Source organism: Mangifera indica, chromosome 4, assembly GCF_011075055.1.
Source record: "Mangifera indica cultivar Alphonso chromosome 4, CATAS_Mindica_2.1, whole genome shotgun sequence".
NCBI lineage: Eukaryota > Viridiplantae > Streptophyta > Magnoliopsida > Sapindales > Anacardiaceae > Mangifera > Mangifera indica.
This window is the reverse complement of record NC_058140.1, coordinates 15471895-15494237: the sequence shown is the minus strand read 5'-3', so window position 1 is coordinate 15494237 and position 22343 is coordinate 15471895. Positions and strand designations below refer to the sequence as shown.

Below are 22343 nucleotides of genomic sequence, written 5' to 3'. Positions count from 1 at the left end.
ATATTATTCTAATCAAGGGCACAAATAATAAAATTAGAACAATTATAGTGTCAAACAACCATACTAACAAAATAATAAAACATTTTACGTATTTTGATATAATATGTTAGTATACATGTCTATTATATTAACTTATTAAAATGATTTTATATAAATGATTAACCGAATATATATATTCTTTAAAAATAGTTATATATATTATTTTCCGATTTGAAATTACTAGAGTATTTTATGTAAAACTAGTAGTCCTTGAGAAAGGATTTCTAAAAGAATGAAGATTGCCCATGTTAAAGCATGTACAAATGGTACAGTGATCAACAGATAATACATTATTCTCAAGCACACGGCTGCTATCTCTTTTAAGTCAAGGCTGCCTTCTCATGAATTGCCGCTGGAGATGCATGAAAGCAACAAAGCCAGTGAGTTTATATATAAATATATAAAAAGTTAAAAATTTAATAATTTCTTCACGTCTAAAGTTTGAAAAATGATCTTTTTTTTTCTTTCCTTCTTCGACGATTATCTTCTAATTAACCTCTCACCTGTCTGCATTCACTCCCGCCTCCAAGGCGAAGATATGACCATGAAGCAGCCACAAAAGTGACAATGGGAAGCAGCATCATCGATGATCCATTGCCAAATTTCATGTGATAAAACATCGTTAAGAAGGTTTGAGCTACCAAAAATGTGAACATGTTGACTGAAACATTGATACTCAGAACTGCCGATCGAATCTCAAGTGGGAAGATTTCACCTGGAACCAACCAACCAAGAGGACACTAAGACCATGCAAATCCCATCACATAAATACAAGTGCAAATCACCACAACCCAATTGTGTTGAACAAAACGGGAGCATAAAACATAATCACGTTAATCCCCGTGAATTGTTGAAAGAAGGGAATTAATATTGCCATGGTGAGATGAGGCCTATACTTTCTTTTCAACAAGTTCCTCCATGGATGTTCAACTTGTTTAGACGCTCCACTAGCTGCAACAAGATCGTTAAACTCTTCTTCAGCATGAGTTTTCTCTTAGCTTCATCATGCTGGCCAGGTTCAATCATTGAGTTTAGAGTGTCGGGAAGTTACCATGGCAATTATTCGATATACTAATCAAAATTCGAAATTTTATCCCAAACCCTACAGTTTTTAACACAGAAAATCTATCATTTTTGAACAAATAAGTAGTTTTTACACAAATTATATCTTAATATAATTAATAAGCAATTTTCATGGTTAAGGTTGATGTGGGTTACATAATTATATCTGTATAATTTATAAAGTGTTTGTTAATCCAGTTTAATCTCAATAAAATAAAATTATTTTAATTAATTTCGATAAAAAGGAATATGGCACTTGGATACTTTTTGTTTCTTTTTAGTTCTTATTTAGGCCAAATGACTATTTCCCACCCAAACTATGTTAAATTCTCAAAGTTTCCCTCGTTAACTATGAAAATACCATTTAGCTACCCATAAACAGTTAAAATTAATAGTAGTAAAGGTAAAATCATCATTTTATATTTAATATTAAAAATAAGGCCAAATGACTATTTCCCACCCAAGGTTTGATGTTTTCTTAAATGTCTCTTTTTAACTATGGAAACACCAAACACCCACCCATGACCCGTTAGATTTAGCAAAACCCTAACGCCTGAAAATTTTATCTCTTTTTGCCCCCCTAAACTTTAAAAACTAAAATTTTCCCTCAGCCTAAGTTTTAAAAAATGACAGTTTCACCTTAGGGTTTGGTTTTGAAATCTCCGACGACCGTTCCGGCTCCATTGCCGATGACCTCTCCCTCCCGAAGCAACCTCTCCTTTCGGCGAATGCTTTCCTCCCATTTGGAGGCTCGATCGGCTTCATCTTCGCTTTGGGCGACTGTCGTCTTCCTAGAAGAAGACCTCTGGGAAGACGACCATCTTCCCAGACGAAGACGACGACTTTGTCTTCCCCTAGGAAGACGAAGAACTTCGTCTTCCCCGACGAAGTTCTTCGTCTTCCAACGCAAAGACGAAGCCAATCGAGCCTCCAAATGGGAGGAAAACATTCGTTGGAAGGAGAGGCTGCTTCGGGAGGGAGAGACCGTCAGCAATGGAGCCGGAACGGTCGTCGGAGATTTCAAAACCAAACCCTAGGGTGAAACTGCCATTTTTTAAAACTTAGACTGGGGGAAATTTTAGTTTTTAAAGTTTAGGGGGCAAAATTAGATTTTATTTTAGTTTATTTTTAATATTATAGTGAAAATGACGATTTTACCCTTACCACCGTTAGAGTTTTGTTAAATCTAACCGGTCATGGGTGGGTGTTTGGTGTTTCTATAGTTAAAGGGTGGAAACTTGAGAAAACATCAAACCTTGGGTGTGAAATAGTCGTTTGGCCTAAAAATAAACTTAAATATAATTTCATTTCCCCCCCTAAATTTAAAAAACTAACTTTTCTCTCCTAAATTTAAAAATCGTCTTCCTAGACGATGTCTCTCGACGCTGGATGCGTTGGAATGGAGTTGAGACGGGCTGTCAGTGGAAGAGAAACTGTCGGGAGAGAGAGACAGCCGGTGATGGCTTTAGAGAAAATGAAGGGGTTTGGAAACTAAACCCTAGGGGGGGAATGTGATATTTTCAAACTTGACTTAAGAAAAAAATGTTAATTTTTAAACTTTTATGGGGGAAAATGAGATTAAATTTTCAGAGGTTAGAGTTCTGTTAAATTTAACATATCATGGGTGAATAAATAGTATTTCCATAGTTAATGAGAGGAATTTTGAGAATTCAACATAGTTTTGGTGGGACATAGTCCTTCGGCCTCTTATTTATCGTTACTGTGACGAAATGGGCTGGGTTGCTATTGGGCTTTTACGTAGGCCGGAATTTAAAGCCGGAACAATTCAATATCTCCTCTAATCTTGTACTATGCTACTGCAACTTCTTACAAAACCCTTAAACCCTAAGTTTACAAAGTTTTCATAAACTGCACTCGTCTAAAATTTCTCACAAATCAATCAATTATTTCCAATTTCAAGGAATTTACGTTCGCTCTACAGGTAGGTAATTTAGTTATTTTCCCTCGAATAGCCTAAATTTATTTGGTCTTTTGATTTTTTTGGTTGTTTTTGCCGTGATCAATGGCGGCGATTCATACGAGTTTCAGCTGCAAGTTTCGGCTTATCCTTGATATTTCTGTTGGCCTTTTTCAGAATACTTTTTTTTTTATTCTTTATGTATACAGAACAGGAAAGTGGTTTATTTATTATTTCATAATTTTCTGTCGTCAAGTTTCTCTAAAACTGTTAAACCCTAGTATTTCTTTTTCTTATTTATTATTTACTTATTCCTTTTTTTTCTTACAATATAGGTTATCAGTAGACTGTAAAGTAAGCAGATGGCTCTTTTTAGAATTGCAAAACGACCACTTAAGATGTTTCTTTACAACCAAATTAGCACTGCCGGTTACCATACACATGGAAACTCTACTTGGGCAAGCCATTGGACTCCCATATCAAAGTCTACAGAAATCAAGGACTTATTTTCGATCAGATATGCCAACCCAACAGTTGCATTTTTATCAATTTCAAGACAGTTCAGTGATCAAGCTCCTGCAGCATCAGGGCAAATGAATCTCATTAGGCAATTAAGAGAACGAACTAGTGCTCCCATAAAGGATGTCAAGTTAGCTCTTGTTGATTGCAATTGGAACATTGGTAATAAGTCCTATAGCAGTAACTTAATCTTTTAAAGATGACTCAGTTCTCTCCCTCTTTCTCTGTTGGGTTTTGAGTTTTTTCGGTTTGTTTTTGTTTGAAGTGCTAAAATTGGTGATCAAATGATTTTATTAGAGGAAGCACAGAAGGAGTTGAGGAAAAGAGGGAAAGTTCTAGCATCAAAAAAGTCATCCCGAACTGCTACTGAGGGTTTACTTGCTTTAGCACAAAGTGAGGGCAAAGCTGCTGTAATTGAACTTAACTGTGAGACTGATTTTGTTGCCAGGAATGAGATATTTCAGTACTTGGTTAGTGTGTGTTGACCATTTTCTTGTCATTTGCCCCTTATTTTTTGAGTTGACTAGCTTGGACTGATGGACTCAAAGAATTTTTAATTGAATTTCATTTCTTAAAATTCTATGCTTATGCTTTCTGTGTTAACTTTTTCGTAGGCCTTATCTCTGGCAAAACAAGCATTATTGGCTGAAAATGTTTTGCAGCAGGCTTCTGGGGTCTATACTGTTGGACCTGAGTACTTGGAGGTAACTGAATCTGATTCTTTTCATATTGATAATTATTTTTGTTTATCTAACTAATGCTGATATGTTATTTAGTCTTCTATAATATACGGAATTTCCTTTATAACATGATAAAACACATTTAGAGGACCTTATCTAGAGCTGTACTTCATCCTTGAATCTGATTAGCAATAACAATCTTGTTTTGAGGACCTTAGCTGATTAGCATATTCCTTGCATTAAATTTAGGAGAATAGGCTGCATGTACAATAGATATGATTCTGTTGGAATTTAGTAAACTGATTAAATGCTTCAAGTTTGTTAAAGTTGCCTTAAGGTTCATGAGCTTGTGGCTTGGCCATATTCATGTGCATGATAACATTTTCTATTTTCAATCATATTCCTTGATTTAGATTCATCTATTCATTTGCAAATAATGATTGGTCAGAAAATAACTACTATCTTTTTTAATAATTCTCTAAAACCTGATGTAAGTAAATTTTTTATTATTTTACCTACCAGGGTTTACAATTGAATCTCAAGCATCCAAAAATAAGTGGAGAAACAACTGTTCAGAATGCAATTACTGAAGTGGCTGCAATGATGGGGGAGAATGTAAAACTGAGAAGGGGTGTTCTAATGTCTGCATCTTTACCAGGGGTCATTTCAACCTACCTCCACACAAGCTCTCAACCAGGTGCATTTAAAAAATAAGAAGGAAACAAAATTGCTTTCATCTCTTTTCTTGATAGATAACACGTAATGACACAGACTTAGACCTTAAAATTTGAATTGTCCTGTATTTTAAGATACTATCTTCATGACAATCACCAGCGTTTTCCAAGAGAACAGCATTGAGCCAATGAAGAATTTGCTTTGGCCTTAACTGCTACTGTTTGATCTGAATTTAGGTTTGGGTCGTATAGCTGGACTTGTTTCTCTTAAAATAGAGGATGAAAAGTGTCTGCTGGATCCTTTACAGCGTGTTGGATCAGAATTAGCAATGCATGTAGTTGCTGCAAAGCCATTATTCTTGGCAAAAGATTCAGTGTCTTCTGATGCATTAGAGAATGAACGAGAGGTTCTCAAATCTCAGGTAGTTAAACATCTATTAGCAGGCTTGATAATGTTTCCTATTCTATTGTTTGTTAGATCTGTATTCTTTTTAATTATATAAGACTTTTTAGACATCATATGCTCAGTTCAATTTACTGAGGTATAAATGGATGTATGATAATCTCACGTTGATTAGTTGTCCTTCTTTCTTTCCTCTCCATTCCTTTTCGTTTTTAAATGGAGAAGAAAATGGATACATTAAATGAGCCTAGCTGAAGGGGATATTGATATGGGTGATGGCAAGGTGATAGGTATGAATTCATTCATTAGAAGTGACTATGAAATTTATATAGCACCCAAACAAAAAGAGTTGCCAAGGGGATTTATCTATGGTGGTTTTGTGTTCGGGAAAAATCAAGGATTCCAATCTAAATTCCTAAACAATATGGCTTTGGTATAATGTTAAAAGTATCCATTAAACAGATGTTGACCTGAAAGGGCTAATTTGATTGAGAAGTGGTTATATTCTTATTCAGTTTGTAGCTTAGTGGAGTCATTAACTTCTTGCTAGGAATGATTATTTCTCTGTCTACATAATTATCTCACTACTAGTTAAGCAAATTCATTTTATGTTTTTCAAAATTTTAAATTATTGACTTGGTCTTGTTTGTCAGGCAGAAAGTACGGGAAAGTCTCAGATGGCTGTAGAAAAAATGGTAGAAGGTCGTTTGCGTAAATACTATGAAGAAGTTGTTCTTCTGGAGCAAAAGTTTATCATGAATGATACTTTAAATATAAAGGTAGATAAGCTTACCTTGTATATTAGACTTCAACGTGGTCAAAGTCGTAGCCCAACTTTAGTTGTTTTTGTGTTTTTGGATTCAAAATTCAAGTAAATATGTAGATGGTTGAATACTTCGATTAGCATGACATTTGCAAGACCCTATGGAAATCTAATTTATTTTCTGCATACTGGTCTTCAAGTTCCATATTACTCAAGAGATATACTGATATAGCATCTGGTGCTGTACTGTGTATTTGCCTAAATGGTCCCACTGTGCTTGCAAATATGCGGGCAATATGTGGGTAGAATTATATGCTCTTATATCTACACACATGGTGGTTCGAGGCACACATTTTTTTTCTGTCTTTTTTTGTATGATTTATGAAATGTGCATGATAATTTATTCTACACTATGTCTTGCAGACACTTTTGGATAATCTATCCAAGGAAGTAGGCTCACCTGTGACGGTTGGGAATTTTTTCAGAGTGGAAGTAGGAGAGGGAATTCAGAGGTAGAGTCAACTGGTTCTGCACATTCATTGTTTCTTTCTAAATTTTCTTGAACACATTATGTTCTCTGGTATCTGTTTTTCCAAAGGCAAGGCTTCAATATAAAGCTTTTCCTCTCCATACTTAAACTTACCCACCAACTTGAAACCTTGGTCAGGGTGGCCGTCTTTTCCAGGACTTTAGCATAATCCTCATAAAGTTTTTCAGTAAACCAACATAAATTCTTCTTATTATTGTATTTTTCTAGTCAATATTTTCTTTTGTGATGCTATAATATTATGAGTGACGAAGGTTGTTTCCCAAGAAAGGGTAGCAATTCTTAATTAGTTCTTTTTTTATTTTTATATTTCTTTTTCATTTGTACTTCTAATCCTTCGGCCATTCAATGAAGTCCTCTCAAAAGTTTGAACATTTTTGCGGTTTATAAGGTCTTTGGGCATTTTACTTTACATCAGCACTCTTATACATCTCATTGCATGTGATGAAAAAAGCTTTTAACTTCATAAAGCTTGCTAACTGATGTTCTCTCTCTCTCTGTCCCTGTTATTTTTTTTTTCTCATTTTGCTTGGCACAGTTGTTTCAAGGAACCTAAAAATGGGGAAGTTCTGGTAGAGATCTTTTTTTTCTTTCTGAAAAAATAGTAGTTTGATTTGGTTAGTATTATAAGATTAAGCAGAAAAGAATTTCGAAAGTCTGTTCCTTTTCTTTCCCTTGCCCTTACTCTGAATTTATTCATTCAACTTAAGCGTTGTACATTCAGGTTAAACAGATTGTGTCACTGATTTACTTTAATTCAAGAAGCAGATTTATGTTGTCTTTCATCTCTGACATTGTCACAAAATTTGATGGGTCCTTTAGTTGACTTAAAAAACAGTTGGAGGCATACGTGTTTATCTATTTGTTTGTGATTACTGTGATATTTTCTCTTTCTCACATACTATTCCTTTTTGGTGCGCGGTGGGCTTCTGTAGCTGAGCTCATAATTTCTCAGCCTGTGGCTGACGCTGTCAGTCAAGATGTTATTGATCTGTTCTAATTTTGTAGGCTAGAGGTTGCCAGTTCAGATGAACCTGTGGCTTGAGCAGCATAGTATGAGATGATACCGGCCCTAAATATGTGAAAACTCACAAAGATAAGATTTTACTCTTTAGATGTCACATCAGAGAGGCTCTTTTATCCTTCTTGCATCTTTGGGTGATCTTAGTATGTTTCCGTACGCTCCCTCATGTTACTTAATGCCCAAAAGAGCCTTTTTTTTTTTGTTTTTTAAGTTGATGGATGCAATTGTGTATTACTGATACTGAACACTTCTCATTGTCCTTATTGACTGAATTTTGCCCCCAGTGAAAAATAATAAAACTATTATTGCTTGTAGCAGTTTGTTTACGCATAAGACTGCTAATTGAAGTTGACAAATCTGAGATATCAGTTTCTGTATTGGACTGTTGAGCATGAAGTCATACCTTCCCCCCTAATTTTCTTGGCGTGTTAGCAATTTTACTGCTTTTCTGTTTCTTTTAACACCTACACTCTTTAGCTTTCTCACATTGATACTGGATTCCTGGATTTGTTTCTCCTGCTCTTTGTTTGGCAATTAACATGTCATTTCTGCAGAATTACAATAACTTTTCACATGATTTTACAAGACAAAGGAGCCATGGCAATAAAGATGGGGTGACTTGGATGATTCCAAGGATTAAACAAGCAAACTCTCTAGTGGAATTTAAGGCTAGTCAGTAGGTTGTTGTGGACAGGATCAGCCAAGTGATCCAACAGGTTTTGGTATGGCCCAACTCCTGTAACAAGCCCTTGAATGAAGTATCCCAAAATTGCCAGCATTGCCAATCTTCCGTTCTTCACTTCCTTGAGCCTCAAATCCTTCATTGACTTCTCATCTTTCCCAAGGCCTAGAGGGTTAAACAATGGGCCTCCCGGGTAGATCGGATTTCCAGTCCCAACAAAATATTTCTCAAGTCCCAAGAAATATTGCTTGGACAGGCATCCGGGATTGGCCCAGTCCTGATATCTTCTGTGTTCGGCGAAGCCCATGAGACCCATTTCCAGAACAAAGAGTGTGTATGGGTCAGCCCAATAGTCATATGTTCCAGCTGGTGGTATCACACCTGTTTTGAACCAAGGGAGAGCTGTCTCTGGTGGAATAAGACCAGCTTTACCAAGAATTTCTGGTGCAATAGCGCCAACTGCACCCAACATGGCATACCGCCCGTTAATGACCTCTCCATAGGCTAGCCATTTGGGCTCAAAAAACACTCCTGCGCCTTCTGGGTCCGAAAGTCCAAGTGGGTCAAACCCGTAGTCTCCTGGCAGGCTGCACCATTAAAATTTAAGAGTTGTTAGACTCCAGGCTCATAAGGTTAATCATATTTAGATTTTAGAGGAAATTTTACCTGCCATCCAAGTATGAAAGGCTTTGTCTGGAAGCAAACCACAAGGGTCTGTCAGCTCCTTGCTGAAAAAATCAACCAAACCAAAGTTCTTAGAAATTTCAAGAGAGGTGTTATGTTAAGATGCTTATTTAAGCAAACAAAGCTTCTTATCTAATCAGCCTAGAAATATGTAGATTAAATCTTAGTGAAAACAAATATGATAACAAAAGGTTAATGAAAATACTTGAAAAATGAAAATAAGGTACCTTAACAGGGGGAGTAGAGGCTGCCCTAACAACAAAGGATGTTTTTCTTGAGGACCCAATTGGGGATTGAAGGGATCTTGCTCCTAGAATTTGCCTAGCAGTCTCAACAGAGGAAGCAAGAGATGATGAAAGAAGAGCTTGTGTTGCCATTACTTGGTGTTTCTTTTCTCCACAAAGAGTGTGTTGTGATGATTAAGGGTCTCAAGAATAAGTGTAGGTTTGAGTTGCACAATAGACAAAGGCAACATAACGTGGGCCAATCTATGCCACAAATTTTGGGCTTGGAAATCTTGGTAGATGTTAGAGATGGGCCAAGTTTTAGATTAGGTTGGGATCTGATTGCCCAACAAGGAATGCCCACGTGGAGATAAGAGATATTGCTCCCACATGGCAGCCTCTAAGCCATTATCTTCTTTTCTGGTTGCCTCTCCTTGCTCTCAAGTCCTCAAAATAACTTTATCAAATCAAACTGAAAAATCTTGGATTATACACAGTAAGGTGAACTGTAATGGGAGGCAGCGCTTGATTTCTAATATTTCTTTAATTTTACTGATGTTTCGTTTCATATTAACTTTTTCTTTTTTTCCAACTATATATTTTGATAATTAAATAAAAAAGTTGATCTTGAATTATTAGATAATTAGGTGTTAAGTATAATATAATTGTTTAATTTTTTTTATTACTTTAAAATTACTTAATCAAATAAATCAGTTAGATGAAATTGTTGTCTATCAATATGAGAACTTCGAGTAAACTAATTTTTTGAATGTAAGTTATACCACAATATATTTATCATTCGCTTGCTTTGAATACAGAAAATAAAGCTGTTAAATGATCATATAGAACATTGGTGAAACCAAATAATATTGTAATAAAACATAATAATAAATATGAATGAAGTGGATATTAAAAAAGAAAAAGAAAAAAAAAAGAGAAAATTATTGTTAACTTTCTTAGAAAGTTAATACATATTATTATTGATATTTAAATTGATATTAATTATATATATATAATAGATTTTTTTTTTGTAACGAATTAATTAGAAAATTTTATAAATATGTTAGAAATTCGAATCCATAACATTTTTTAAAAAATTTTAATATTTCATCAGTTTTGTTAATTTTTTTTTTATATATATGTATATAGAATTATTATAAATGGAACTTGTACAACCCTTGAATGAATCAAACAAAAAATATTTTATAAAAAAGTCTTATACAGAAAGATAATCAAACTTATTTCATTAAAATGAAATCATCTTAAACTAAACTAGAAAGGAAAAAATAACTTTAAATAGAACAACCCTAAGTAAAATCACTGAACCTTTTCTTTAGGGGAGGCTAAACCAAATGATATTAAATTGTATAATATTATATATATTTATTTTGAATATATAAATATATAAATATATTTATATATATCATCAAATGACTGAATATTATTTTATTTTTAATTTAAATTTATCCAATCATATGATAATAAATAAATATACATAATTTTATTGTATTAAATTTACGTACAAATCATTTGATCATTTGACATCAGCCCATATATCTTGGCCAAATAATCTGATCTTCCTTTTCACTTCAATCTTAATCTTTCTTCGCATAGCTTGGTCCTCAATTTCTTCAATCAACAAAACTTTATCACCAACTCTAACATCTTTATGCCTCACAAATTCAAGCCAATCCACACAAAGAGCGCATCCCCCATCGTCATTCTTCTGAATCCAGCAACCAAACATCCACATTTTCCCGCAGTCATCCTCAACATGCATATCCATCAAAACGTTTTCTTCAAAATTTAGTCGACCCATTGCATATGCATTTGCTGGGATCGATAAGATTCTCGTTATATCGATTTCACTAACGAGCTTCGAAAAGAGTGTTGCCATGGCTGATGATTTTGTGAATTTGGTTTGATTCTTTGATAGCTTTAAGTTCAAAGATATGGATGTACACATATATATACATGTTGTTTAAAGGGATTTTATGTTGATTCAGGAGAGTTTCACTGCTGATTCCATGAAATTAAACAAGACGTCTAGTAGTCAACCTTTTATGTATCATTTGAGAATCTTTTCGTCGAAACCGGCCTTAGCTTTGCTCTACATGGTCACTTTCACTTAATAAAGCGAGTTACCTACTGGCTGTTTGCATGCAGCACACGATACGCAACTTCTAGTCTAAGCGAACCCAAACTTACGGCTAATTTGCCATCGGTTTGGTTGACCAAAGGTGCAAAAGACAAACAGCCTAACACTTTGATTATCAGACCACACACTACTCGTTTTCGTCCTAAGCCAAACTATTTCACTTGGTGGCTTTATTGGCTTAAATTTTGTCCAAAATACCTACAATAACCACTTATGGATTTTAATCCGAGTCTGTGGCGACGACTCTGTGGCCGAGTTGAAACGTCGAATCTGTGAGCTAAATAATGTCTTGCCCAAAAGACAGAAGCTTCTTTACCCAAAAGTCGGAAACAAACTTGCCGATGACTCTGTTTTGCTCTCCCAACTTCCCCTTAAGGCCTCTCTTAAGATGACCATGATTGGGTTTGTTTCTCTTTTTTGATTGTGTTTGGGTTTTTTTTTTTAATAGTGCGTTGAATTCTGTTTATTTTCTTAGCTTTCTGTGAATTGGTCCATCGAAATGCTTGTGTTTTTTATGTGAGGAATTGGTGGATTAAAGCTTATGGTAATTGGGTTTATTTTATTTCTTTATTTTGTTAGCAATTAGGATCTTATTTTGTAATGACAAAAAAAGGATAACTTGGTTTTATTATATATAAGGATTCGGTTGTTATGTTGTTTTGATTATAGGACTGGAGTTATTCAAGAGAAAAAAAGATTGATTTTTAAGTTGAAAACTTAGTTTTTTATAAGTTGAATTGACTTTATGGCATTCTGGCATTATTATTGCAACTTTGATTTGGAATTCATTTTTTATGGCATTAACTGAACAAATTTGTGCCTATTGGAGTCTATTAGAAAAAATGCTAATGGAAGAAGCCATGGATGTTGGGGACAAATGGAATTGGTTCAAAAATTTTTCTTTATATTCGTGGCAGGTTACTGAGTTAGGAGCAACATTGATTATTAATAAAGCTTTCACAAGTTATGTAGAGAGAATTTTGCTGCAACTTCATGTATAAAGCTTTGTTTATCTTTGGATAAAATAAAGGCCAAACGACTATTTCCCACCCAAGGTTTGATGTTTTCTCAAAAGTCCCTCCTTTAACTATGGAAACACTAAACACCCACACATGACCGGTTAGATTTAACCAAACCCTAACGGTGGTAGGGGTAAAATCGTCATTTTTGCTATAATATTAAAAATAAATTAAAATAAAATCTAATTGTACCCCCCTAAACTTTAAAAACTAAAATTTTCCTCCAGCCTAAGTTTTAAAAAATGGCAGTTTCACCCTAGGGTTTGGTTTTGAAATCTCCGGCGACCGTTCCGGCTCCATTGCCGACGGCCTCTCCCTCCCGAAGCAGCCTCTCCTTCCGGCGAATGTTTTCCTCCCATTTGGAGGCTCAATCGGCGTCGGCTTGGCCTTGGGAGACGAAAAACTTTGTCGGGGAAGACGAAAGAAACTGCCATTTTTTAAAACTTAAGCTAGGGGAAAATTTTAGTTTTTAAAGTTTAGGGGGGCAAAAGGAGATAAAATTTTCAGGCGTTAGAGTTTGGTTAAATCTAACCGGCCATGGGTGAGTGTTTGGTGTTTCCATAGTTAAAGGGGGGACTTTTGAGAAAACATCAAACCTTGGGTGGGAAATAGTCGTTTGGCCTAAAATAAAATTGCTACCTTGTTTGGCTAGAGGTTTGGCATGGACTCAACAGCTATGCTTGCACCTTGCACGAATTTCTCCTGCTTGAGACAATTCGTTTTGGGATAATTGTGGACTCTTCATATCAGTCGGTTCTGATTCAACTCATTTCAGTATTGTGTCTGTCACATAAGGGTCAATGGCTTCTATTGTAGAGAGGTCGTCTCTATTGTGAGAAAGCAGCTATGGGAATTGGTTTTGGTGTTCAAATTAAACCTTTAGATTGAAATAATACTTAATTTAGATTAATCTGCATAGGGCACTCATTGTCGTAGATGGGTCACCTACCTAGGCTATTTTATCCCATGAGTTTTTAAATTATTATTATAGGTTTCAGAGTGTGGTATCAGTTTGCAACTTCGAACACAGTGCAGGACATTTTAGGAATTGTGATTATTTAAAAAAATAAAGGGAAAAAGACGGCAATTTGGATAACTATATTCTACCATTGTGTTTAAAAATGAAAAATAGCTCAATTAAATTGGTTTTAGCTGTATTGAACTTCCGAGGATACATTGCCCAGTATTTGGCTTACATTGTATCAGAGGTTACAGTTGATGTCTATGTACTTCTAGTATCTGAAGAGAATGAGCACCATTACAGTAACTAACAAATTTGTCATAATATATGTTTATCTTTTCTGAGTTTTGCTTTTAAGAAGTTCACTCTAGTTCTAGCATTTGACCCCTTTATTCCTTTCTCTGAATGTGTTGTTTATAATTGACATTATATTCAATTGAACTTCCAGTACTGTTGAAGATGAAATACTTGTGGATCCAGTAGAATCTCCAGAAATTATTGATGATTTTGAATTTGGGCAATAAGAAGCTGTTGACATTAAGGATAAAGAAGTTAATCAGCAGAAATTGAGGAGACGTGTGAATCAATACAAGGTCAGTTGTTTCATCTTTTATTCTGTGAAGGAATAGTGACCTAATGTTTGTTTGAGGTGGTTATGATTGATGCACATGCAAATATACTAAGTTTTTGTTGAGAAATTATATTAAGATGCGAAAAGAAATCTTTATGAAGTTAATTCTTGGCTGGACCATCATTATCTTTCTTTCTGTTCTTTGGAAGCTGTATAACCTTTCATTGTTGTTGTTCATACAACCTTTTCTTTTTCTTTTCTTCTAATTTTTTTCTGTGTTTTAAAGTGAGGAATTGGGATAGTTCTTGTCATTCTACTTATCAAACCATAGTATTCTGTTGTTGATTTATGATGTGTATTTGAGTCCATGTATTAAATCTTCTGAGAACTCTTGCATAGACAATATAGAACTTAGATAAATCTCTTTAGAATATTTATCACATAAGTGCTCTAGATAATTGGTATGTGTTGCAAATATTGTATGTACTTAAAAACCTTTAGTCATTAGAGTAGTAATGCTACTGAATACAGTTGACTGGGCATTAAAATGGATGTTCTAATTAACATGTTGAACCGGATGTGGACAATTGTGGACACATTTTTTTTCTTTTGTTCTTTCTTTCTTTGTATTTGTATTTTCATATGATATTAATTGGTTCTGTTTGTAGTTTCAGCAAGTTAGAGCTCCTGACACATATCTTCCAGAATTGATGAATATTGGCTATGGTTATTATTCCTTACATGGAGCTTAACTGGTTTTACAGTTATAACTGTGTATTGGTCTTTAGCATTGGGCCACATTCCAATTTCTATTTTATATTTGTTGTTTTGAACATCTAAGCAGGACCATAAACATTAATAACAGGCTCAGTTTCTTATATCCTTTTTCTTTTGTTGAGACGATCAGGGTGCTTTTATAATGTGTTTAGTACAACTAGATAGAGTTTGATGTGATAAAATTGGTTGTTGTAGGGGTTGAGGGCATTTAGATTTTTACTTTTTCTAGCTTTGGTTATTTAGTATTCCTACTCTCGAGTGTCCTTGATTGATATTGTTTTGTCACTTAGTTAATTTAGTTGTTTAATGTATGAACCAATTAAAATTGCCCGAATTTTTAATACTATTCTGATTCATAGCACATTATGAGCATTTCTCTTGCAGTCTTTTGCTAATTTATATTAGTATTTCTATCTTGCATTTCTAATTGTTGTTATTTTACTTAATGTTTTCATCACCAACATCTTTCTTATCTTTACCTGGGTAAATTACAAGGTATGCCCACAAATAGATATTGCTTGATGCTTGATGTCACAGTCACTCATGTGGATATAAGAAATCATATGTAGTAGATTCATTGCTTGCTTTATCACGTGGCTTGGTGTCTTTGCTTCTTTTAACTGTGTTTATTGTGGATTAAACTAAGAGCACCATGCCGTGAAGGAAAGAAACTGCTAGTTTTGGATATCGATTATACTTTATTTGATCACCGGTCCCCAGCAGAGAATCCACTTCAACTTATGAGGCCTTGTAAGACCTTTTTCACAGCTAGTATGTACCTTAACTTCTTCTTATGTTCTCTGACAGTTAAGTTCGTTGTTGTATTTGCAGATCTTCATGAGTTTCTCACTGCTGCCTATGCTGAGTATGACATCATGATATGGTCTGCAACCAGGTTACACTTTCGCTCATCTCTTTATTCTTATTCTTTTTTCAAGACCATGTTTCTGAAAGATCTGGAGATGATCTGTTTGAGACATGCATTTCTGGGCTTTGGTTAAAATTATCTCTCCATTTTTTTTTTGTTTATTGAAATGTTTCTTAAATTTGACAGCCCTCCCTAGGCATAAAAGTTAGTACAGACTTTATTCTAAAACACACCAGTTGGGAAACTTTTGTTGGTTGTCTCTGTTTATAAACTCTGGTTTTTGGAAACCATACATATCTTGTCTTAGAAGTTTATATAAGTTGCCTTTCTGCAGCATGAAGTGGGTTGAGCTGAAGATGGGAGAGCTTGGGGTCCTCAATAATCCAAACTACAAAATCACAGCACTTCTCGACCATTTAGCTATGATCACAGTTCAATCAGATTCTCGTAAAATTTTCGATTGCAAGCCACTTGGCTTGATTTGGGCTCAGTTTCCTGAGGTATGAGAAGCGTCAGATGCTCTGAAGAAAGTGGGTTCCTTTCTTTCATGTAGTCAGTAATGTGTTTTTGAACTATTTGCAGTTTTATAGTTCCCAAAACACCATAATGTTTGACGATCTACGGAGGAATTTTGTGTTAAATCCACAAAATGGTTTGACGATCAGGCCATTCAGGAAGGCTCATGCAAATCGAGACAGTGACCAGGAGCTTGTGAAACTTACACAATATCTGCTAGCCATTGCAGATCTTGATGACCTGAGCTCCCTTGATCACAGTAACTGGGAAAATTTTATCAAGGATAACACCAAAAGACGTAGGCAGGCATGAGAGTTATTATCAAGCTTTAAAATTTCAAAATATTACTATCACTATCTTTTTGAGGTATGTTTATGCAGTATTAGTGTTATTCTCTGAATTTATGCTGAGCTTTGCTTTCCCTCAATTAGTGTCGAAAATGCTCACTTCATCAAAACTTTTAATGGACAGAACCTTAAAAAAAAAAAAAGCTGTAACTTTTAACAGATTTTCAACTTTGCAGCTAGTTCTTTCGAAGGATGTTAATGCAGATCCTCCTGGAATTGCTGCTAAAGTTGAGGCTTCTCTTTGCATCTCTTCTGGGTATTTAAATGACTGCAATTGCATCTTAATTTTCAAGCTTGACTATTGACTCCTGATGCCTATAAATTTTGTAAAAATATTTAAGTTCTGTGTTATGGATTCATTTATAGGGTTTAACTATATTGCTTGTTTGGATTACCCAAAAAAAAAAAAAATTTCTATGCATAATTTTGCTATTAAAATAACAGTAAACCCTGTTGATTTTGTTTAATATCATGGCCCCGAAGCTCCATTCAAAGTTGGTCTTGAAATGCAAAATTTCATGTAACTCTAGTAGGTCATTCAACAATTAAGTTGAGTTTAATTAGTTTAAGAGACTTTAAAGAGAACCCATTTATGTTTTTGGATGAAAAGATCGATGAAAGTAGTTTCTATTTTAATCTTTTTTTATTCTGTGATCAATTCTATATCACCTTCATGTAAGTATTTTTTGATGCTGTAAATGTGCATTTGTTTATAATGATTTTATTGATTATTTTTTGTTGGTGATTTGCAGATGGGTTTGATCCATTGGATCCTCATGCCAATATTACTATAAAATGGGATCTCATGCAGTCCACTTCTGAAACAAGCGATGTAATTCTCTTCTCTCTCTTTTGTTTTTTTGTCTTCTTCATTCGTTTGTCTTTATTTTTATTTTTATTTTTTTGGTTCATTTTGTCTCTCTGGTTCATGAGAACTCTTCTTGCTGAGAAAAAATGAATTAATATTTTAAGATTCATTTGTGATGGCGGAGGTTGTTGAGTTTAAAGCTAGTAATATTATATATACAAAACAACTGTACAAACTTATTTGTGGTATTATTTGATTGCGTGATTTAATAGGAAATTGCGTTTTTAGTTCAATTTCAGTTGAAATAACTTTGCAGGTAAGAATTTCTCTGTTCAACTTCCAATTGTATCGGCATATAGATCACCCTGGCTGGAAAATGAGTTGGACTTGGAGGGGCGACGAGGTGATATGGAATATGTGGGGCGCCGAGACCACAGATCAAGGCAACTGCTCAAGATTCAGAGGCAAACAGCTCCCTTATTGCTGTGAAAAGACTCCTGTCATTGTTGATCTTATGCCTGGAGCCCCTTACAATTTGCAGACTGCTAATTGTTGCAAAGGAGGTGTTTTATCTTCCATGACACAAGACATGTCCAAGTATGGTGCCACTTTTCAGATGAATGTTGCAGCCTCTACTAAGTCTTCAGACTTTGTAATGCCTCAAAATTTCACTCTTGGCCTTGCTGGTTATTCCTGTGGAAAGCCATTTGAGGTCTCGCCAAGTAAGTTTTACACCGATGGAGGTCGACGGCGAACACAAGCTCTTAGTAAGACTCATTTTGTTAAGCCTTTTCTTCCAAGCCAAGTTAAGTTTTTGCACTGGTGTAAACTGAAACACCAGTTCATATCTGGTGTATTTATTTATTTATTTATGTAGGGACATTGAATGTGACTTGTGCATACTCTCAATTCCTAGCTTCATCAAACCCAACATGCTGTGTTTCTCTATCTGCATTCTATAATAACACCATTGTTCCTTGCCCCAAATGCAGCTGCAACTGCCAAGAATTATCCCACACAAAATGTCTCAAGTAATTAATTACCCCTTTTTACCTCCTCCTGTTATAGAAACTTTGAGTTGAGAAGTACTAATCTTTGTCTACTGTCAGGTCCGGTGAAACACCATCTCTGATTCGACAAAATCATGATCCAAATGAAGAGCCTCTGCCTGTGGTAATATGCTCGCATCACATGTGCCCGATTCGAGTCCACTGGCATGTGAAACAGAGTTACAGAGAGTATTGGAGAGTTAAAATGACAGTGACAAATCTTAATGTGATGAAAAATTATTCAAACTGGAATTTGGTGGTGTTGCATCCAAATTTGCAGAGTTTGGTACAAGTTTTCAGCTTCAATTACAGGGCCCTTGATCAATATGGTTACATTAGTAAGTTAGATCAAAATCCTTTTCTTGCTATCAATTGACTGATTCAAATATATGTATAAAGGTGGATTTGAAGAGACCATCTATGTGTTTAGATGATAGCGGGATGCTTTGGGGGATTCGAGAGTATAATGATGTGTTACTCGAAGCAGGCGATAAAGGGAACGTACAAACGGAAATGTTACTACATAAAGATCCAGGGACCTTCACTTTCAGAGAAGGGTGGGCTTTTCCTAGAAGAATTTTGTTTAATGGAGATGAATGTGTTATGCCATTGCCAGATGATTACCCTAGGCTGCCCAACACTGCCCATTCTGCATCTTTCACTATTCTTTTCTCCTTGTTGCTTCTTTTTATTATTCTTCTGTTCTTTCAAATGTGAGTAACCAATCATTCCTTATACTTGTGTAGGATTATCAATGATGTGGTTTAATTAGAAAGGAGCAAGTTACCACCTTCTTTAACCAGCATGCATAATTTATTAGACTCATTTGTGTAAGTTACCATTGCTGCATAGGAAGGATACAGTGTCGTTTTACTCATTTGTTTAAATTGTTAATCAGAAAACTTGGTAGTCTTGATCTAAAAGATGAGATAACTTGTAACTTTAAATGTTATAAGTTCTATACTGTAACCAAATGAATCTCAAAATTATAAACTATTAAACAACTCAAGAAAGAAAAATGTGTTTCATCTAATACATGATACTGGAAGCGATTTTCTTAGACATTGAAAATAACCTAATCACCATGTTGTGCAGTTGAATGGAACCCACAGGATGGACATATAAATGGAAGAGAACTGCAAAGCATACAACCTTTTTCTAACAATTAGAGCATACATGATAGGGCAAGACATGGAACCAGGTTTAAGTTACCACCTCGGGCGAGTCATTTGATCATTGTAGGTATAAATCATTTGATCATTTGACATCAGCCCATATATCTTGGCCAAATAATCTGATCTTCCTTTTCACTTCAATCTTAATCTTTCTTCGCATAGCTTGGTCCTCAATTTCTTCAATCAACAAAACCTTATCACCAACTCGAACATCTTTATGCCTCACAAATTCAAGCCAATCCACACACACAGCGCATCCCCCATCGCCATTCTTCAGAATCCAGCAACCAAACATCCACTTTTCCCCGCAGTCATCTTCAACATGCATATCCATCAAAACGTTTCCTTCAAAATTTAGTCGACCCATTGCATATGCATTTGCTGGGATCCATAAGATTCTCGTTATATCGGCTTCACTAACGAGGTTCGAAAAGAGTGTTGCCATGGCTGATGATTTTGTGAATTTCGTTTGATTCTTTGATAGCTTTTAGTTCAAAGATATGGATGTACACATGTATATACACGTTCTTTAAAGGGATTTTATGTTGATTCAGGAAAGTTTCACTGGTGATTCCATGAAATTAAACAAGACGTCTAGTAGTCAACCTTTTATGTATCATTTGAGAATCTTTTCTTTGAAACCGGCCTTAGCTTTGCTCTACATGGTCACTTTCACTTTGCTCTACATGGTCACTTTCACTTAATAAAGCGAGTTATCTACTGGCTGTTTGCATGCAGCACACGATACGCAACTTCTAGTCTGAGCGAACCCAAACTTTACGGCTAATTTGCCATCGGTTTGGTTGACCAAAGGTGCAAACGACAAACAGCCTACCACTTTGATTATCAGACCACACACTAATCGTTTTCGTCCTAAGCCAAACTATTTCACTTGGTGGCTTTATCGGCTTAAATTTTGTCCAAAATACCTACAATAACCACTTATGGATTTTAATCTCCAACATCACTAGCCCAATTTACATCAACATAAGTCTCTGTATGTAATATTGAAGAAGGCTTAATCATTGAGCAATAATTTGGCGTTTTTATGAAGTATCTTAACATTCTTGTTGGTATGTAATATCATAAAAGGGTTAATTAAGTAACAAAAATATTCTTGTACTTATAGGTGCCCGTTTAATTTACAGCGAAAAAAAATTACTTTGATAATCTATTTTTTATTATTTTAATTATTTTTATTTGATTTATCAATAACTAATTACCATTTTTACCTTAAGTATTAAAATATTATCAAGATAATCTTGATTTTATTATAATTTTATTTTTATTTATTAATTTTTTATGACTAAAATATGCTCACTTTTAATTACTATAACAAGTAATATAAAATATATTTTAAAATAATTATACTTAAAAATATTTAAGTAAAATTATATTTTAGTATTGTTTTATTACCTCCAACTAAATAAAATAATTATTTATACCTATTAAGTTTTAGTAAATATAGTAATAATTTATATTTAATAATCTTTTAAATAAGAGGGCATATGTGACACCTTTAGACAAATCACATATCGATAAAATATAAAAAAAATGTTAGATATGTCTGCACATCTTTTATTGTTTGAGGATAAGAAAATTTAATTGGTTAAATACCCTGAGCTTTTTATGCTGTCAAGACATGTTTTTGGTTGTAAAACCTAAAAGCAAAATTATAATGAATTGTGTATCCAAAGTGAAAAATATATTGACAATACGCTAAGTATTGGACTAGAAATGTTACTTTTGAATGATAGTGAAACAAACCTTAGTGAGGAACTGAGCTTATAAAAGGGGTGTATATGACATTCTCAGACAAATTTCATATCCTTAGAGAGGACGTTGAATCTTGTAAGTGAGATATATGTGACACCTTTAGACATATTTTATATCTTCAACGAAGACATTTAATCTCGTTAGAGGAGGTTTATGTAACATTCTTAGACAAATCTTATATTGACAAAACATAAAAGAGATATTGAATTTATCTGTGCATCTCACATCGATTAAAAATAAAAAAATTTGACTAATTTAATAATATGTAAACTCTTTAAACTATCAAGACACGTTTTAAATTATAAAACCAAGAATCAAAATCATAATAAATTATACATCCAAAAGAAATACTATCTTAACAGTAAATTAAATTATTAAACCAAAAATATAATATTTAATAAAATATTATTCAAACCAAACATCTCTTATGAATATCAAAAAGTCTCATTTATCATTAAGTTTCTTTTATTAAATAGGGTAATTATATAAATATTGATTAATTCATGATATCGAATATCAAGAGTTCTCATGCATGACCAATGATAAGGAGATTTTTGTTGTTTCCGAAATCAGAGACAAAATTTGACAAATTGATAACTTGGTAAATCTTTATGAATCTACCATTTAAAAATCTTACCTTACTATGATGCAGGAGAAACTTAAACCTAAAGTCTCCATCTTAAAATTATATTTTTTTATCATTTAAATTATTTGTTTAAAATAATTAAGCCGTATAATTTATACTTAATTTTCTAATGATTTAAAAATTAAGATTTTGGCCTTTTTAATTTCCTATTTATTGAATAATACTATTTATATATAATTTTGATATATAAAATATGTGTTATCATTTAATTATATATTATTTTATTTTTAATTTAAAATATTAAATAATAATATATCGTCTATATATAAAAAATATTATAAAAATATTTATATATAATTAAATATATATAATTTATATACCTAATTTTATTATTATTTATCATCAAAGATTTGAAAACAAAATACTATATTTATATAATTTTAAATATATAATTAAATATATAATCAATGTCTCTATATGATAGTTTATTACATTTAATTTAAAATTATTTAA

General features: G+C 33.9%; 3 protein-coding genes and 1 pseudogene across 5 annotated transcripts; 3 read left to right on the top strand and 1 right to left on the bottom strand.

Annotated features, from left to right (window-relative positions):
• The first annotated feature begins 2907 nt into the window (after positions 1–2907).
• Positions 2908–7955, top strand: LOC123213965 (elongation factor Ts, mitochondrial). 2 transcript variants are annotated; one of them, XM_044633620.1, is made up of 9 exons: positions 2908–3043; positions 3355–3700; positions 3836–4008; positions 4153–4242; positions 4741–4915; positions 5130–5314; positions 5949–6074; positions 6482–6570; positions 7614–7955. In XM_044633620.1, the coding sequence occupies exons 2-9, from the start codon at positions 3382–3384 to the stop codon at positions 7648–7650; spliced, it is 1194 nt and encodes a 397-aa protein (XP_044489555.1). In that variant the 5' UTR covers positions 2908–3043; positions 3355–3381; the 3' UTR covers positions 7651–7955. The 2 variants fall into 2 exon arrangements, with proteins under 2 accessions (XP_044489555.1, XP_044489556.1); XM_044633621.1 differs by having other exon boundaries at positions 2908–3047.
• A 196-nt stretch (positions 7956–8151) lies between these two features.
• LOC123213966 (photosystem I chlorophyll a/b-binding protein 3-1, chloroplastic) lies at positions 8152–9473 on the bottom strand. Its single transcript, XM_044633622.1, has 3 exons — positions 9223–9473; positions 8978–9039; positions 8152–8898 (listed from the first exon to the last, which is right to left on the bottom strand). The coding sequence occupies exons 1-3, from the start codon at positions 9370–9372 to the stop codon at positions 8283–8285; spliced, it is 828 nt and encodes a 275-aa protein (XP_044489557.1). The 5' UTR covers positions 9373–9473; the 3' UTR covers positions 8152–8282.
• Positions 9474–11114: 1641 nt separating this feature from the next.
• On the top strand, positions 11115–16419 carry LOC123214329 (annotated as a pseudogene).
• Positions 16420–16461: 42 nt separating this feature from the next.
• LOC123214607 (COBRA-like protein 6) lies at positions 16462–19092 on the top strand. Of its 2 annotated transcripts, none has more exons than XM_044634485.1 (6): positions 16462–16664; positions 17189–17268; positions 17561–18011; positions 18122–18275; positions 18354–18631; positions 18724–19092. In XM_044634485.1, exons 1-6 carry the CDS (start codon positions 16493–16495, stop codon positions 19008–19010), a joined length of 1422 nt encoding a protein of 473 aa, XP_044490420.1. In that variant the 5' UTR covers positions 16462–16492; the 3' UTR covers positions 19011–19092. The 2 variants fall into 2 exon arrangements, with proteins under 2 accessions (XP_044490420.1, XP_044490422.1); XM_044634487.1 differs by lacking the exon at positions 16462–16664 and adding an exon at positions 16686–17111.
• Positions 19093–22343: the final 3251 nt, after the last annotated feature.

Bases quoted from the DNA above. Each gene is read 5' to 3' on its own strand.
- LOC123213965 (XM_044633620.1), top strand. From the start codon at position 3,382: ATGGCTCTTTTTAGAATTGCAAAACGACCACTTAAGATGTTTCTTTAC. The intron at 4,243-4,740 runs GTAACTGAATCT...TTTACCTACCAG, and splicing joins TTGGACCTGAGTACTTGGAG to GGTTTACAATTGAATCTCAA. The intron at 6,571-7,613 runs GTAGAGTCAACT...CTAATTTTGTAG, and splicing joins GTAGGAGAGGGAATTCAGAG to GCTAGAGGTTGCCAGTTCAG.
- LOC123213966 (XM_044633622.1), bottom strand. From the start codon at position 9,372: ATGGCAACACAAGCTCTTCTTTCATCATCTCTTGCTTCCTCTGTTGAG. The intron at 9,040-9,222 runs GTACCTTATTTT...TGATTTTTTCAG, and splicing joins CCTCTACTCCCCCTGTTAAG to CAAGGAGCTGACAGACCCTT. The intron at 8,899-8,977 runs GTAAAATTTCCT...TTAATGGTGCAG, and splicing joins CTTTCATACTTGGATGGCAG to CCTGCCAGGAGACTACGGGT.
- LOC123214607 (XM_044634485.1), top strand. From the start codon at position 16,493: ATGCTGAGCTTTGCTTTCCCTCAATTAGTGTCGAAAATGCTCACTTCA. The intron at 16,665-17,188 runs TTGAGGCTTCTC...GGTGATTTGCAG, and splicing joins TCCTGGAATTGCTGCTAAAG to ATGGGTTTGATCCATTGGAT. The intron at 18,012-18,121 runs GTAAGACTCATT...TTATTTATGTAG, and splicing joins ACGGCGAACACAAGCTCTTA to GGACATTGAATGTGACTTGT.